General features: G+C 49.3%; 1 protein-coding gene across 1 annotated transcript; it reads right to left on the bottom strand.

Moving 5' to 3' along the window:
* Positions 1-10,513: 10,513 nt before the first annotated feature.
* On the bottom strand, positions 10,514-16,444 carry FOXF2 (forkhead box F2). The gene is made up of 2 exons (XM_042049177.1): positions 15,379-16,444; positions 10,514-11,475 (listed from the first exon to the last, which is right to left on the bottom strand). The coding sequence occupies exons 1-2, from the start codon at positions 16,388-16,390 to the stop codon at positions 11,309-11,311; spliced, it is 1,179 nt and encodes a 392-aa protein (XP_041905111.1). The 5' UTR covers positions 16,391-16,444; the 3' UTR covers positions 10,514-11,308.
* Positions 16,445-17,985: the final 1,541 nt, after the last annotated feature.

Genomic DNA, 17,985 nt, shown 5'->3' with positions numbered 1-17,985 from the left:
AAGCTTCATTCTTCCCTCCCAGATTTTGGTCAAGTTCTGTATCATCTTGGCACCTCTGCTCTTGGGCTGGGAGAGGCAGGACACAACTCTCTGTCTTTCTGTTGGAAATGGTGTTAGACTGGAATGTCTGTCAGCTCTGGGTCTGGGTGGGGCTGGTGACATGCCAGCTCATGGGCCAAACAGGCCAGTGCTGGGATGATCAGCTGCTTCCCAATGCCCTGGGGCGGTGTGCACTATTTCTGGAGGAATCTTACAACCCCCGTTATTTAATCTCCTGTGCATTTCCTCCTACCCACCTCCTTTGTTTTGCACTGTACAGAAAATAACAGCAAGGAAAGACACAGTGACATATCTCATAACAAATATTTTTTTAAATTTTCTTTGGGTTCTTCATGTTTGCTGGTTTTCTTTCTCATTCTCATCTCTTCTTACTGAGTTCTCCAGATCACTGTTACTGCATTAACATGTGCATTCAGTAACAAAGTACTGGTATATGCAAGTATATAGTGTTTCCAGTGCATTGGACAAGGTGATTTTATAAATGAAATTGTTATTGAAAATACTAGCTTATTATATTTATAATATGCTATCTGATCAGACTGTAAACTTCTCGAAAGACTTTTAGCAGGTTTTTCTTTCAGTTAGGCTAAGTCTGCCCAAGTAATCAGCCAAAACTAACAAAGCTGTTGCTTGATTTCTTAGTTTGCACTGGTGTAACTAAGATGAGAAGAAGTTTATTCATGGACTTGAAATACACTGCATACACTCTGGGAATGGATCTTGCAATTGCATCTATGTGTTTCCATCCTGATTTCTGTACCAAAAAAAAAAAAAAAAATCTGAACCAAACAAATAAAAATCACCAAACCAAAATTCCAGCATCCCACATTCTTCTATTAATGAACTTTGATAAGATCTTGGTTAAGTGTTTACTAAAGAAAAATTAAAGCTCTCACATGATGAGAAGCCATAAACCAAAAGCTGTCTAAGAAATTGGAGGCAACAGACACAAAAAACCAGCAAACTTTTGTGTCTGAAAAATTGTTGGCACACAAGTGTCAAGGTCTAATATTGTTTAACAAATATATTGGCAGCCTGGAGAGGGGAATGGGAATAAGGAGGTGAAATTGATGAAGTTATTTATTTTAGTTGAAGCCTGGTGCTTCACTGAGAGCAACATGTCAGTGAGACTTCAGCAAAGCAGGCAAAGGCCCAATACAATGGCAGATAAAGCTGAATTGTTGGCACATTCAAAATAAGATACACTAGAGGGGCAGGCAAAATATTCATGTGACTTGGAACACTTGATATGAGCTCTGAAAAAAGACTTGGGTCCTACTGAAGGCAGCTTGATAGAAACTTCTGCTCCCTGTGGAGAGTGGTGGTAACTAACTACACAGCCTCACTTTAGAAGCCAGCAGTGCAATTTTGTCTATTATTTGTTGTTCAGGATTTGGCATCTTGGCCAGGTTTCATCTCCCTTAACCACAGAGCAGACATCTTCACCTGAGCCTGTCATCTGAGCTCTTTCATAGCCAATGGAGAGAAGTGTGCATGCAGAGGCTGAGTTATGTTCTTCTAAAAAATACACCTCCGAAAGATCCCATCACTCTTCCTCAGATGCCTATTTTGACTTTTTCTGTAAAAGATGTTTTGTCAACTAGTATTAATATGTATGCTATAGAAAAATGCAGTCTCCTGCCCAAGCAGTTTTCATTTTCTGTGATGTAGGAATTAAAAGGATCGCAGTAAGATGTTAGGGACTAGGATATCTGGAGATGGTGGTGTGCTGCCTCAGGAAGGGGACAAGTGCAGATGTGATAAAATCACTTAAAAATAATAAAAACCTAATTAAGATGAATCAAGAGCTTCTGTCTTGGCATTTAAGACAAAAAAAGACAGACAAAGTGCACAGAAAGAAACGTGTCTGTAAAATACTGACTAGCAGCTTCTGGTATCCCCCAGCACAGGATGCTAGAGAGGCCGAGAGCTGAGTTCAAATCTGAGTGCAAATCTCACCCTCAGAGGGGTTGGTGTGGATGCATACTTGCCTGCTGCAAGATTTCTTGCATCTCCTGAAGCACCCGGGGCTGGTGGAATAGGCTGAGCAGGTTGAATGTCTTATATGTATGCAGCGTTCACCAATGGGCTCAGAAAAGAAATCAATGCTGAGTTCAGTTGGAAGTTTTTAGACTGCGAAGTGGATATCTTGGGAAATGAGTGCCCCAGCAAAATGGTGTGTGATGACTTTGTCCTTGAAACAAGGAAGGACATTCAGGATGTAGATCACACCCTCCAGGGACACTTCACAAGGAGCAAGCAGGGGATGTTAGACTGTTAATGCTTTTTTTAAGTCCACCAATTTTCTGTTCCTCTTTCAAACACAGGATCCTAGACCATGTGGGCTTTGAGACTGGACTGATGAGGAACTTGACATGATCCCACCTGAAAGAACATGTAAGCATGTGCACTTCATGGACTGATTGGTTTTTTATAGGCTTCTACCTATAACACTGCTTGTGTCTGTAAGGCCATGAGAGAGTTGTCAGGTCCTCTTTCTGGTGGAAAAAAGTGACCTTGTGAATGACAGCTGTGCAGGCAAGAGACAAATTTATTAACATCTCCACAGAGCAGACTATGCAGAACAGATGCTGTAAGTGGGGGCTTTCCCAGCTCTGGGGGGTCTTCTGTCTGCTCTCCCTGTGTTCAAGTGCCTCCTGAAGTGCTGAGCTTGGAAGTTTTGCTAGCGACATGTTTCTTCTTCTGTTTTTATTTTACTCTGCATTCAAAGGACTAAATAGTGAGAAAGGGCTCTGGCTGCTTCAAACAGCGTACAGGAAATGAACAAGCTGTATAGCATGTTTGCCAGCACACAGCCCTTTTTGGCATACTTAGAGCCTGGACTATGGATTTGTCTAATTTTTAGTCATTACTAACCAACCATCAAAGGCTTTTCCCTATAGAAGGAGAGCGATGTTTTGTTGTGGTGCATGCTCCTGACTAATAAATATGTCCTGAAATGCCCCTAGATGGGATGGTCTGTTTCACATGACCATCTGTTTTCTGTTTCTCACCCTTGGAGTGTGGCTCCTGCCTGGGGACCCTGGGGGTACTTAAATACAGAATCAACTATGGGCAGGTGGAAACCACTCAGATGTCTGCACTTCTGCACTTCTCTTAGATACATCCCTGGAGAGGCAGCCAACCCAGCCAGTGGTGGTTGAAAAGGAAGACAAGACTCTCCTGGAACTGACAAATGTCAGCTGCTTACAGTAGCTGCTCTTCTACTCAGTGAGAACATGGAATTTTGATCACATTTCCCTCCAAGTCTGAAGGATGGGGCCAAGAAGGATCTAACCAAACGCAGCACTGGCGAGTAGAAGAACTAGCCCACTTCTGCTGGGCTAAATCAAATGTTTGTCCTTCTCTTGCTCCTCCCTACGTTTCCTGTGGGTCTGATGGGCTGAGTTGCTACACATCTGCCCTCATATATTCTGACCATCTTCTCTCTTGACCCCTTCCTTCAGAAATTGAGTTAGAGGAAACTGGTATTTCCTTTAGTGAGTGGGAACTTTGATTCTGAGAATTCAGAATCAGCAGGCTACAGTTAAAAAAAAAGGTTTTGGGAAAACTAGTTCTTCTCTTCAGATTTTGAAAACAAGTACATGTGGATGTCTTCTACTGAGGGATGTCTTTAAACCCTGGTCCTACAGCAGGACTGCAGTGCAAGCAATTAATCAGTAACAATAAGGAGGAAATCAGTGGGGAAAAGTAGAAGAAATTTCAAGGGCTTGCAGAGGTCAGCATATCTGGTGTTATAATGCTAGAACAGAAACAGTAGTGTATGAATCACTCACAGTCATTCCCTGCCTCCATGGTTTTGGTAACAAAGGCCATTGTCTGAAGTAGTATGGGAGCAAGGTTTGTGTCCCAGGATTGAAATAAACTCATTTGGCAGGCAGAGAAATCTTCTGGGGTAATCAACAGGCGTGGAAAGGTGAGAGGGGACAGCAAAAGAAGGTTAAAAAGATGAGAGTTTGAAGGCTAAAGCATGCTGGGAGAATACCTCTCTGCACTCTGTTGGCCAGGTAAGGCTCTTGCTGCTGCCACCTTCCTGGATATTCACCTCTGTTACCATCACAAACACACGGACACCAGGCGTAAAGTGCTCCAGCTGAGACCCATCCTAGTCCTCATTATGGTCTTCCTGAAGGTAAGCACAGAGCTGTGGTCCTTTCCTTTCCTGGGTGCAAGTTCAGGCTTCACTCTGGAGGCTGCAGTGGGCTGCAGTGTGCCAGATGCATTTCCCAGCATGTTGGCAGGGCTGAGCATTTGCCATCTTTGGGGAAGCCTGAAATGGCACATACCCAGGGATAAAGTAGTCTTCTGAAATTCAGACTGTTGGTTGATTTCCAAGCTAAAAATAATGCTTTTAGAAAGAAGAAATTTGAAGGATTACCATCTCTGCATGTCTCTCCATACTGCCTACTGCTGGAAGTTTGAGCAAGGCTGGACTGCTTCACATGTGCCTGTGTCTAAGATAGGCTTCACCAAACAGTTTCTACTGCTTTATTGACAGAGCCTCTGAGCCTGCTGAGTAACTTGGCTGCATCCTGCACTCTGGTAGTGCTTGTTCAGACTACTTTGGACACCTTCAATGGGTAGTCAAGCCAGAATCCTCCTACCCCCTGCTTCTCTGCTGCCCTGGAACAAGCTTGTTTGTTTACCAGAGGTCACTTGTCTTGAGCTATTCCTTTTTTCCTATCTACTTCTCCTAGCTGCCTCACACTAAGCAAAACCAATATACTGATGTACTGAAGTGTTCCCACTTCCCAGTGCAGCTTTGTTTCTGCTTTAGAAAGGAAAAAGGCGTACACTGAAACGAAAGGAGCTTCTCATAAAATCCTTCTAAAGAAGGATATGAGGAGTGGAACTTGATGTCTATTTTTTAAGGGACCTAATAATTCTGCCTTTCATTATGACACAGTGGATCGTCCCATGGTGGCTGCAGAAGCTACTCCTGTTCTTGCACTTCTTTTCTCGATGATTACCCCAACTTGGTAACACTCACATCGCACCCTGGAATCTTCACCCTCTCTATTATGGCTCTGCTGGTTAAGTCACCTGGAATCAAAGTACACTCCTCCAGTGCTTTTCTGATGTTCCTTGTTCCTCCCTGCTGAACAACTCTGCTCTCCCTTCATTAATGGCCAAGAGACCATCTGGCATTACCAGCGTTAAGAGACCATATGCTGAAGGAGAAGTGGAAGAACCTGGAAACATTTCCATGTTCTGAAACTTTAATTTGTCTTTAATTTGAGCCTGTTGAAGGCCCTTTATTCCTTTTTTAAAAAAGAGCGAATCCTGTTGGTGACTCTAACCTTCACTGCATCTTCCCCCTCCCATTTTTTCATATTCTTTCCAGCACAAAGGATGAGAAGCACTGTCCTGTAACCAAATAACTTTCTCTAAGACAGCAGAAGCTGTCTGCAAGCCATCAGTGGTCAGCAAATCTCTGGCAAGGGAACATACAGATAAAAAAACCCACAAAAAAAATATTAATTCAAGAAGGCCCAAAGCCTGATTTCAAGGTCTTGATTCCACAAATAAGGTTGTCCAGGAACTTATAGTATTGATCATGCTTTAGATCCAGTTTCTAACATTCAGCTATCTCACAAGGAAAAGCTGCAGCCCTTTAACACAAGGATTTCCTAGGCACAGACACCGCCCTGTTTAGTTTCCATCAGCTTTGGGGAGCTGATACCACTTTAAAGTTGGTTGTATTGGTGCTGCTTGCAGCTGTACATGTATAAATGAGGGATTACAGTGATGGAGTGTCCATAAACATCAGTTATGCAGTTTGAACTAAATCACACTTTTCATCGTATCAGAAAATTGTTGTGCATGGGACCCAGTCTCAAAGAGTAACTTTAAACTAGTTTGAGAGATTTTTCATCAAGTAAAATGTGTTTGGTATATGTCAATTGGGACAGGTATAAACCAATCCAAAGAGGACCTCTGAAAATGAGATAAGATTGTGTACAGAAGGGATTTCAGTAGCTCAGCTAAATCAGTTATAAAACTTCTAATTTAAACTAATGCTACCTATATTTGGACAGTAAGAATTAATGGGCTGCAACTCTACTGCAAGGAAAATGTTACCAGTGGGGATCCAGTCCAAGAAATCCTGCTCCTCAGAAGCAGCACAGTCTCTCTGAATTACCCTAAAAACACCAAACTACCTGTGAACTCGGTGGTACTTTGCACACCACCACGAATTCATTTTGCAATGCTTAAAATAATCGATGTAATGCAGTTAGCATTTCTCCATAATCTCCTAAATAAATCTAAATCCACTGTTAAAATATCTCTAATTTCCAGCTGCAGTTTGGTAGCCGTGTCCCAACATATTTTAAAACCTCCTCCTCCTCCCTGCATATTTCTTTTTAGAAAAGACCAGTGGAGAAGCCAACAGATTTCTATAAATCACTGTTGGATGAAAACAAGCATAAAAAGGAGGCTTGAAGTTGTTTAATATTACAGATGTTTTGGAGCTCTATTCAGTAGTTGGCAAGGCACATGAAGCTGCTCTGAATTCTTTATAATCTAGACACAAAGATCATTGAACTCTGAAAGAACCTCTGGGCTTTTATTCAAAAATATGTTGGCTTCTATTTACCTCTTTCTTCATTTGTATCTATCAAATGGCTCAATATATAAATAAAGCCCGGGTGTTCTTATTAGCTAAGGCAGTATTTCATGCAGATTAATGCCAGCAGGTTTTGTAAAATACATCTCTATTCAAAGCTGGAGTATGTTTTGAATTAATTTTCATCCTGTGTATGAATCAGGTATATTCTACTCCTTTTCTTATACAGACCTCAGCTGCAGCACATAGGAGGAACCTCTAGTGTTTAATTCTAGTCCCATCATCCTTCTTCAGCAAAGCACTTTTAACTCTAAGCGTCTGCATAATCCCATTGACTTTAATGGGAGTACTCACGTGCTCAGGTATATTAAAATTATAATTGAAAACAGCACCTTGCTTTCTCAGGGCCTAAGTGACATACCTAGCATTTTATTGAATAGTCTTATTTAAATATTACCTCATGTATATGTTATGAGCAAATCTTTCTAGTTCAATAAAATCAGGCTTATTGTTATTGAGTTAGAAAAAAATCTTTACATTTCTTTGCCTCCAAAGCAAGCTAAAACTCTCACACTAAACTGAAAATATTGTGTTGGCTAAAAGTACTTTGCCAGCTGAGCCAAAACACAGCAAGATATTCATCTAATGTTGGTCTTAATAGAATAATGGGCAAGAAGATTTAATGGGATTGATAAATTTATTTTTTTAAAGAATGCTTTGGTCCACTACCAGCTAGAAATTCAACATCCCGCATAAGATATCTCAGCATTTGGCTAATTTTGCCAATGTTAAAATGATTGCTCAAATGATCCCAGCTTTCAAGTGGTTGAGTGGGGTTTCTTTCTCTGTAATATAAACACCCTCACAAGCAAAATCCCTCCACTGAGGCAGTAAGGCTGTGATGAAACCAGAGAATGGAGAAAATATATATATAAGATTATAGTGGATCACACGCAAACTGTTTGAGGCGCTCCAGAGTGATTTCATTCCCATCCCACGGAGACTCTGCCTAGCGTGTTCTAATAATGGAAATGTTTGGATTAGTCTATGTTCAATCCATTTACCTCAGCACCTCACCAAAAGCGAGCTATGCCATCAGTCTAGATGACTAACTATTTGTAATTTAGTTGTAGCTTTCTCGTAGCTGTGGCGGTCCGAGGTCATTAGGGAGGCACGGTTTGCATTACTGATGCATTAGACCGACTGATCTGGCTGGAAAAGCTAATGCAGCTTTCTGGATACACAAGCTGTTCATTGGGATAGACCAGAAGTCTACCTAGAAGTTCTCTGCTCTCATCCTCCTTCAAGTCCACCTGAAAGGACGAAGGAATTGTGGGGGCTGAAGCCCTGGGCTGAAAGTCAGCGGTGACTTTGTTTTCAGACACAGCAGAGGTGTGTGGCTGCTGTTGGGTGCTACTTGGGCTATAGCACAGCTAAAGAGAAAAAAAGTATCCCTTAGGCCTCTTACAATCCACACATAGAGAAAAAAGCAGTCAGGGACATGCTAGCAGGCAAGGAATGCAGAGACAAAGAGGAAGAGAATAGAGTATTGTCAAAGAAAAGAGCAGTAACTGAGAACTGCAGAGACACAGATCTTCCCACATTTTATAACAACTGGTGCTCATTTCAGCATAGCAGCTACAGGTTTCCCTACAAGGTGAGAAGCAAATGCATGCTTAGTTTTGGGTCTACCTTCTTGAACTTTTTCACAATGCTGAGAATAAATATACACATCTATATTTCTGGTTTTGTTATAATGCTAGAAATTTCAGCTGTCTCTGATACTTTCTCTGATACTGTAAGTCCCCAGAAGTCTCAGAGATGAGTGCTGCATAGCTACTGCTGTGATTAGAAGACTTAGTGTGCTGGTTCTCTAACGGAGAATGTCTTTTTCTGAAATGTGAAGTATTCGGGTATGTTCAATGGCTCTTAACAAATGTTAAAAGATGCAGAGAATTTTTAACTCTATGGCTAAAATGTAAATACCTTGTTCTCACAGTGGCATAGCTCTTGGTCATGACTCTCACTGGCTCTGTGGCCACTGGAGTTCTTTAGACTAAACAAGGGCTGAATTCCTAGGGTAGAAGGTACAGCAATAAAATCAAATATCAAAACAAAATCAGATCAAATTAACTTAAAAATCTCTCCGCTTTTTTCCTCCCTGTCATTTAAGTCACCCTTAAATTCAGAAGAAAGATGTTGAGCTCGTTCTACTGGCAGCACCCAGAAACATACTGATGTCTAAAGAGTACTGCTTCTGAAACGTCCTTTGTTTGAGAAGTTTTAACGGGAAAAAGAGAACCTTAATAGTCTTAAATCACCAAGGGAGAACACAGAAACCCAAAAACGAAGGATGCCCGAGCAAATCCTTCCCCTTTCTTAGAAGAAGAGCCACTGAGAGCACTACTCACGTCTTATGGTATATAACAGCACCCAGAAAATTGGGAAAACAATAATAATAATAATTCAAAAAAATTCGCTGTGACAACATTGTGCGAGCCTGCGGAGCTGAGGAGCTGGCGGAGCCCGGCGGCCGGGGCGCGCTGCAGTGCGGGGCCGCTGGAGGGCACTGGCGCCCCGCGCCCGGCCGCCGGCAGGGAAAGGCAGTTTTTTTCTCTTTGAGGTCCTGTCATTCCTGTGTAAACAAGTTACGTTCAAGTGTTTAGGATATAAATTACGACCATGCAGGCTTGCCTCGGAAAGAATGTAAACACAGCACTGTGGTCGGAGCAAACTCTGAAACTGACTTTATAATTTATCACAGGCCCTGAGAAGCTCAGGGAAGAAAAGGGCATGTCTGAGCATAAATACGTATTTTAAAGATGAAGAGTTTTATCTCTATGTATAATTACATAGATATAATTTATATATATATGTGTGTGTGTGTGAGTGCGTGCACGCATATACACACACACACACACATATGCGTGCACACATGCACAGAGGATTTTGCTGAATCTCTCTCCGCCTTTTTCAGCGCTCGGGCCCGGGGCCGGGCAGAGTCGGGGGTCGGGGCGCGCTGGGGTACGGGGACGATTCTGTCCCGCCCGACGGGCCGGGCTGTGCGAGGGGTGGTGGCCGTGCCGAGCTGCCCCCGGGCCGGGCCGGGCCCTGCGGGGTGGTTTGGGAGCGCACCCGCCGGCCCTGGGGCTGGCGCGGCCGTGGGCTCTGCAGGACGCGCGGCCGAGCAGCTCCTGGCGCCCGGCTCCGACTCCTGGCCGCTCGCCATCCACGGGACACGGCGGCATCGTGGGCGCAGGAGATGCTTTGCATGGGGTACTTCGGGGGCCCCTTTTAGTTTTCTTTTGTACCTTTTTTTTCTTTTCCCCCCTCCGGCCCCGTTCGCTGCCCACACCTCTGTCAATGCTTCCCCCACACCTTCTCAAGCCACGGTCTTATCACGGATCCTCTCGCCGCCCACCCGTGACATGTCCAACCCAGCACTGGACAGGGGCTCCTGCCCCCACACCTGGCAAAGTCCCGTGGGGGCACAAAGCGACTCCGAGGGGGCTGTGGGGAAAGGCGACACGGGGACACTCGGACGCATCCCTAAAGAACGGGGCGGGCGTTTCAGACCTCGAGGCGCCCTCGAAGAGAGGATCATGAAGTCGGAACCCTCCGGCTTTTGCGTCCTCTGCCTCGGTTATTTCAAAGTCTATCCAGCAGCGGTGAAAAGCAGGGTGGGAAGTGGGTGACGGCGGGACGTGCAGCCCGGAGACCACGGCACTGGCCTCCTCGAGTCAACCTCTCGCTCTCCTCCTCCGACTGGAGGATTTGGGGTTGCATCTTTAACTGTCTCGGATGCTGGGGTGGAAGAGTTTTCTCAGAAGGAGCCAAGGGAAAATAAGTGCCTGTCCAGTGATAGTCGTTTATATACATTTTATTGGAAAAAAAGAAATTTACATCAAAATATTTTGGCAAACTGTAAAAAGTATACATAAGTGCAAATATATTCTCCTTTTAAAGCAATACTGTGTGAGTATACACGAGATTTATTTAAAATATTTTTTTAAAAAATACTGTGGTAGAAAACAACTTTTGTAAAAATAAAAAACAAAACGTTGTATTGCTGCAATACTGGAAAAAAAATTGAACTTTTCTTACAGTCTATACACGAAAGGGCTAAACAATACTGTTTTAATAATATCAATCGGTCGGTGCTGAAGTCCATACAAAGTGTCCTTGGTGGGGCTCGGGGAGAGAACACAATAAAAAAGTAAATTTCCCACTAACGCAGTAACAGAAGGGGGAGTCCTCGCAGGTGCTGAGACATTTATTTTTCTTATGCAAAGACACTTTCTCGTGTAAAAATATATCGAATTGTTCCCTTTCCCAAAGCTCGGTTCTTTAGGAGATCACAGAAAGGCGGTTTATGATTAAGGTGGTCAGACTTGGCATAAGGACACTTATGTCCCCCCTAACCCAAAACATCACGCAAGGCATTTTTCTTTTAGTAAGGTCTTTGGAGCATTATATCGGCTGTACGTGTCCTTCAGGGGGTGGAGCGGGACCGAAAACACTGCTTCCTTAGGCAAATTTGCTAAGTGACTCGTGTACTATCAATTCTATTAGAGTGCACATTATATTTAATCTGCGTGGGTCCGTCTACACCTCGGCTCTGTTCAGTGACACCTGATTGTCTCTGTTGGGGCGCTGCCTTCACATCACGCAGGGCTTGATGTCTTGACAGACGCTTTGGTGGTGGTGATGGTGGTAGTAAGATCCACTAGCAGACGGGTGAAACGAAGAAATGCCATTAAAATTGAGGACAAAATCTTTCCTGTCACACACCGGGGAGGGATGGTGCTGGTAGCGAGGCAGTCCCACTGCAAGAGAAGGAAATAACAAGAGCTGCTCAGAAGTCGGAGAGCTTAGCCAGGGTGGAGCAGCCCTTCCTCCCTCACCCGCAGGAAGGAGAAGCTGCCTGCACAGAGCTGGCACACCGCTCCCTTTACCCCCGGTCTCGGCTCCCCCTGCAAGGTTTGACAGCTCCTCTTTGGCTTTCCTGGAAGCGGACTTGGACATTCCCCCGGGGGCAGAGTCTGATCCGCTGCAGGGCAGAGACACCTGGGGTCCCATTGCCCCGAGCGAGGAGGGGAAGTGGATTCCCCGGAGTCCCTCACCGCCCGCAGGTAGGCTCGGGGCTGCACCCGTGCTCGCACGAGTCCCCGAGCCTGCTCTGTGAGGAGGTTCTAGACTACAGCGCGGTGTGGCACGCAGGCTGAGGACAGGACGGCATGCGGAGGTGGAAGCCCACGGACACGTGCCCGGCCGCATCCCGGGCTCACGGACATCCCTGAGCATCCCTCCTGCGTGGGCACACACGCACTGCTGTCTGTCTACCCTCTGCCTGGGTACTTAGCAACGTGGAGGGGTAGTTCAGCCTCTGTGTGGGGGATAGATGAGGGAGTGTGTTTTGTGCGTGTGTGCGAGAAGGAGACGATGCCACTTGCGTGTTTTCCTGCGTGCACCACAGCCATTTGAACCTGATTCCCACCTTCCCTTGCTCTTCCCGATCCCTACCCGGTTCCTGGGAGGATTTTGCTTCTAGTTTGAGTGGCTGCAGGTTGGATTCCAATCACGATCCATGTGTGTGTTGATACAGTATATATTTATTTATGCGTGTGTGTGTAAGAGCGTTCACGCCTTTTCGCGTGTGCGCTTTCCTAAACATAAGATACACCCTACGGTTCGTCAACAACAAGCCAAGTACATCCGTGGCACCGACATGCAAATGACCTTGCAAATTCCCATTGTAATTTCCCACAGCCTAAGGCAGCCTTTCGGGGGCCGCGTGGGAAACGTCACCCCACCCCCAACACCGAGCCGTAGGACCGTGCTGGGATCCTTGGTCTGGCAGGATTCCTACTGGATCCGGCGGGGAGGGGAGCATTGCCCGAGCAAGGCCCGCAGGGTAGAGCCAGAGAGGGTTTTGGTTTGGCGTGTGGATGTCAAACTCGGCTAGCGGGATCCTGTCAAATATGACCGAGGGTCAAGGGGAAAAAAAAAAAAAAGCGAGGAGAAAAAAAAAGCAAAAGAAAGAGATGGAGAGTGAGGGGGTAGGAGGGAAAAAAAAAGGGGGAAAAGAAAAAGAAAAAAACAGGAGGGAAACGTCCCCGGTTTTCCTCAGGATGGCGGAGCCGAACCCTTTGGCGGCGTCGGCCGGCGGCGCGCACAGCCCGTTCTCCTCCGGCATTGTCCCCTCCTTCACCCTGCAGAGCTCACTTTATAAAAGTGATTATTTCGCTGGATTTCCTCGGCTTTCTAATAACCCTGCTGGTATGCTCACCATAAACTGGGGCACTTTATTACAATCCTGATTCAATCATTTAGCAGGATTTAATAGTCTGCGAAAAAAATCCGGCTCCCCCCGCCCCCCAGCTTCAAAATCCTTTTAGCACAACCCAGCCTCCTGTTTCTAATTTTTACCTCTCTTATTCTTGGGTTTGATAGAAATTCACGGTTTTAAGTCCTCCCTGACGCTGTCATGGGCAGAGTATTATTGACCGATCAACACCGATTGCCACGCAATTTGCTTTGCATTTAACTAAGAGAAAGGAAAAGGCGAATTTCACTTGCTACTGCTTTAGTGGGGCGAGGAGGAGAAAGATTATTGCTGGTTATAAGTACAAAGAAAAGAGCTCGGATCCTTTTTCCCCTTCTCCTTTCACTCTTCTGAAATATTTGTGCCACAGAGATTTTACGTATCATGCACAAATAAGGATTGGATCCACTCAAAAATTTAAAAATAGAAAATAAAGGGTTTGGTTTGATTTTTTTTCAGTTAATCAAGGACTGGGTATGGCTTTCACTAAAGTCCTGGGCCCAGATACGGAAAAACAAGCGGAGAAACACCGTTTTGCACAGCGGTGGCATTAAATCTGAGCTGCTGGAAACAGACGCTCGTGGTCGACATTAAGACAGCGTCCAGCGGTCCGTATGCGTCTGTACCCGTCCTTGAACAAAAACAATTCGGATTTAAACCGCCCAGGCCTCGGAAACCGCAGTGGAACTCCGGGAGGACCAGCACCCTTGCTCTCTCTCCCTCTGCTTTTTGTTTTGAAGAGGTATTCTCGAGCTGCTTCTGGATGAAAATTTCTCTTCCAGGAATCAGCTTTCTTACCTCAAGTGTCTGGCAGGAGGAGGGGGCAGCTGCCTCCCAGTCCCGTTCCCCGGGCCAGTCCTACTCCTGCACCACGCGTGGCCTCACAGGCCCTGCGTGGCGGACTGTGTGGCCGCAAATAGTCAAACAAACAGAGGGGAAAAAAATCCAAAGGAAGGAAAAGAAAAGAAAACAAAGATCCAAGCAAAAACAACAAAGCAAAGCAGAAATTCCTAATGGAGAAGGTACGTAGTTCGGCGGGGGATGCCCTTGTGAACCCGCCGGCCTCACGCCCCGGCCCTAAAAAGCACGTGGAATGACTCCCTACGTCTCCGAAAAGTTGGTTTAAACCTCAGCAGCAGAGTCCTGTGGGCACAGTGGAGCCCACCTGGGGACGCATCTCGTCCCCTCGTTCCTCCACGCCGAAACGCCGGTAAGACGGCGACCCGCTTTGCAGCCGCCTCTCCCCAGAAGGCACATCAGCGTTATTCAGGGTTTGGGTCTTTTGTTTTTAAGAGAGCAAAGTTTGCAATTGCTCGCTTTCCCTGACAGCCCACATCCCTTCTGCGGTGATGGCAAAGCGACTTGCACGGCGGCCCGCCCTCCCCACGGCGACCGCGGGCTGTGGGGAGGCCAGGGCAGGCTGCGGCGCTCGCAGAGGGACAGGAGAGTGATTGACAGGCGCCTAGGGAGGGGGCGGGAGGGGACCCTGAGCTGAGGGTCGCCTGTATTTGTTACTTGTTGAAATTCCCATAAAATTGAACAAGACCCCGCTCTCATAGGGGTTAAGTCAGGCTAAAATCCTCTTCGGTGTGGTCCAGCCCAGACTGTCTTTGTTTGCTTAACCTCTGGGACCCACGTTTAAAAGGGCTATTTGGAAAAATTCCCCGTAAGAGCCCAACATCTTTTACCCATTTTTGTGCTCGGATTTTTCTGAGCAGACATTGTCTGTAATCACCGGCCGGGGAGGGGGTGAGGGGGTGGGAGACAGCGACCAGAAAACTCTTTCCCTCCGGTTGCAGAAAAATACTCGATCCGCTTTAATCTCCCTAGCATTTTTTAAGATAAGCGGGTGGTTTTGGTGTTAGAGGTTGTTTTTTGTTTTGTTTTGTTTTTTTAATTCCCTTTTTTCCCCCCGTCGGGTATAGAGGGTAATATTTGATGCCTTTATTTGATTACTCCCGCGGCGCGTCTCCGCGGAGCGCGGTTTACCGAGGCGGCGGCGATGCCCGGCGGCGCTCCCCGCGAAGCGAAGCCGCAGCACGGGGCGGAGGGGCCAAAGCCGCTGCCGCCGCCGCGCACATGTCGCTGGCACCGGGAGGGGGACGCGCGAGCCGGGGCGGAGCGGGGACGAAGCCGGGTTTTCCTCGGAGTGCTCCTTCTTGGCACTGGGCAAGCAGAAGGGATGCTCGCAGCCGTGCCCACAGCCGCCCCCCTCAAACAGCCCCCCTGTCCCGAAACAGAACAGCTCCAACCCACGCGTATTTTTTTCCCTCTCGCAGACAATGCACCTCTTTTTTCCGACACTGTGGTGGTCCGGGCTTCCCCGCGCGAAACCTTTGTCGCCGGCGAAAACCCCCTCCGGCGCCGCGCTCCCCGCCGCCCCCGCCGCCCCTCCGCGCCCTACCTGAGAGGTCATCGCGGGGGCTCTGGTGCAGGTATCCCTGCTCCAGGGAGTAGGAGGGCACGCTGGAGTGGATGCCGGAGGAGGCGGCATTGGCGGCGGGGAGGCCCTGCTGCTTTATGTAGGGCGAGGCCCCCGAGGCTGTCCAGTGAGCCGAAGGGCTCGTGTAGGGCGAGTGGCACTCGATGGCGCTCGCCATGGCCGGCGAGGAGGGCACGGGGCTGCTGCTGCTGTCGGGGCCGTAGTCCCCGTTGGCAGTCACCGGGCAGCTGGCCATGTAGGTCGAGCCGGGGTTGGGAGACATGTGTGGGACGTGGTGGCCGCCGCTGAGTCCCTCGTAGCCGCTGGCCATGGCGTTGGGCACCATGTCGAGGTTGTAGCCGCTGGAGTGGCAGGCGAGGGAAGCGGGGGGCGCCTGGAAGTCGAAGCCCTGCGGGAGGATGGAGGCGCCGAAGCCCAGCCCGTTCATCATGCGGTACATGGGCTTCAGCGCCTGGCATTTCCTCCTGAAGCCGCGGGGCCGCCGTCGGAAGGAGCCCTCCTCGAACATGAACTCGCTGGCCGGGTCGATGGTCCAGTAGTGGCCCTTGCCCGGGCGGCCCAGGCCCTTGGGCAGCTTGATGAAGCACTCGTTGAGGGAGAGGTTGTGGCGCACGGAGTTCTTCCAGCCCTGATAGGAGCCGCGAAAGAAGGGGAAGCGGGCCTGCAGGAACTGGTAGATCTCGCTGAGGGTTAGGCGCTTGGAGGGCGAGCTCTGGATGGCCATGACGATGAGGGCGATGTAAGAGTAGGGGGGCTTCTCGGGCCGCCGCAGCCCCGAACTGGCCTTCTTGCTCTTGGAGGACGCCGCCGCCGCCGAGGAGGAGGAGGAGGAGGTGGAGGTGGAGGAAGAGGAGGTGGAGGTCTCCAGGGCGGAGGAAGGCGGCCGGCTCATCTGGAGAGCTCCGGGAGCCGGGCTGCAGGAGCGGAGAGGGACGGGGGGCTCCAGCCGCTGCTGCCCGCTCTCGGTGGTCATCTGGCGGAGGGAGGGGAATGGGGCAGGGTGGGGTGAGGCTGGGAGGGAAAGGGGGGGAGCCGGGCGGGGTGGGTACCGGGGCGGGAGGTGCCCTGAAGGGGGAGGGGGGGGGGCGGTGGGAGCCGCTGTCCTCCGGGCACCTCCTCAGCGCGGCGGGCGGCGGTGGGGCTGCGGCAGCGCCCTGCGCATCCCTCCCCACGGTCCCTTGCGCAATGGCTCCTCTGCTTTCCGCCGGAGCCAGGCACTGGGCGGGATGGACCGGCCCGGCCCCGGCCCTGGTCCGGCCCCCTCCCTCCCTGCGCCGCGCCGCCCGCGGAGGCTCCGCTCAGCGCCGCTCCGCTTCCTCCTCTGCCCCCCACCTGGGGACCATCCCGCTGCCTAATCCGGCAAGAAGAGGAAGCGCAAGAGCCTGCCCCCCGCCCCCCAATCTCTTCCGCACTATTACTCTTTCATATATACTTTTTTTTTACGTAAAAGGCACAGCGCGGTCGCCTATCAGTTCCTTCAATCTTGCTATTATTTTTTTCCCTTTCCCCGCAGACCCCCCTAAATCCGGCCGAGAAATCAGCAGAGATAGAGAGAGAGAGAGGGGGAGCGAGAGGGGGGAGAAAGAGACCACCCCTTTTCCAGCTGGCCTCTGTCCACCCGTCATCTGGGCAAGAGGCGCTGCTGCTGCTGCTGCTGCTGCTGTTGCTGCTGCTGCTGCTGTTGCTGCCGCTGCTGCTGCGGCACCAGTCCCGGCTCGCTCCCGCTGCCGGCCTCGCACCGGTCCCTCTTATCGCCTTCCCGGGGTTCCCTCGGCCCCACAGGCACCGCTTTGCTCTCTGCTCCCGACACGGCCCCGAGGCGACGCGAGCGGCTGCCAGCCCTTAGTTCCGCCGGTGCGTGCCGGGACACACGGGCGCTGATCCGCTCGGGTGCGGGTGTAGATGGGTGTGAGGGGGTCTCCCACCCTGCGGAGCCCGAGGCAGCAGTGTTTACTGCTCCTCAAGCCTGCAAGACATCTGTTTTTTAAGGCTTTTCGCTCCCCCTTGCCACCTCCCATGGCCCTGTAAAATGTCATTCATTTTATAGAGCAGCAGGGGTAGAGTCCGAGGACCAGGGATGCGCCCTCCCTCCACGCCCCGGGGACGTTCCCCCCGGTGCAGCGGGTGGGTCACGCGTGCTGGCAAACGCCGTTTGCCGGAGGAAATGGGGCGCCGGAGGGGGCAGGCCGGCGGAGGCACAGGCCTGCTCACGAATGATGGAGGAGGCTCCAGAATCAAACTGGAGACTCAAGGAGGACGGCAGCAGGACAAGAGGCAGAGCAGACAGGGATGCTGGAGCACAGGAACGGGGGTGGGAAGGACGCGAGCAGAGCGGGACGCCGTGTCAGCGTGCCTGCAGTGCTCTGTGTGTGTCTGTGTGTCCGTCTGTCTCCAGTGCAGTTCCGTGCTGAGAGCTCGCTGGTGGGTACGGGCAAGGAGGGGGTGGGGCTGGTCCCAGACAGTGACCTGCAGTTGAGTGGAAGCAGGCTTTTTCCATCAAACTCTGCCTGGATACCACACACAGAGCCCAAGTGTCAGTTTACTGCCCTGAGCCCGGCTCCTTTTCCC

The sequence above is a fragment of the Corvus kubaryi genome, unplaced genomic scaffold (genome assembly GCF_017639235.1).
Source record: "Corvus kubaryi isolate FWS band 111438036 unplaced genomic scaffold, C.kubaryi_AGA036_p1.0 69, whole genome shotgun sequence".
NCBI lineage: Eukaryota > Metazoa > Chordata > Aves > Passeriformes > Corvidae > Corvus > Corvus kubaryi.
The sequence above is the reverse complement of the archived record's forward strand: the minus strand, read 5'-3'. Positions and strand labels throughout refer to the sequence as shown.

Coding starts and splice junctions, on each gene's coding strand:
- FOXF2 (XM_042049177.1), bottom strand. CDS start 16,390: ATGACCACCGAGAGCGGGCAGCAGCGGCTGGAGCCCCCCGTCCCTCTC. Junction 11,476..15,378: donor CCCCCGCGATGACCTCTCAG/GTAGGGCGCGGA, acceptor CTTCTCTTGCAG/TGGGACTGCCTCGCTACCAG.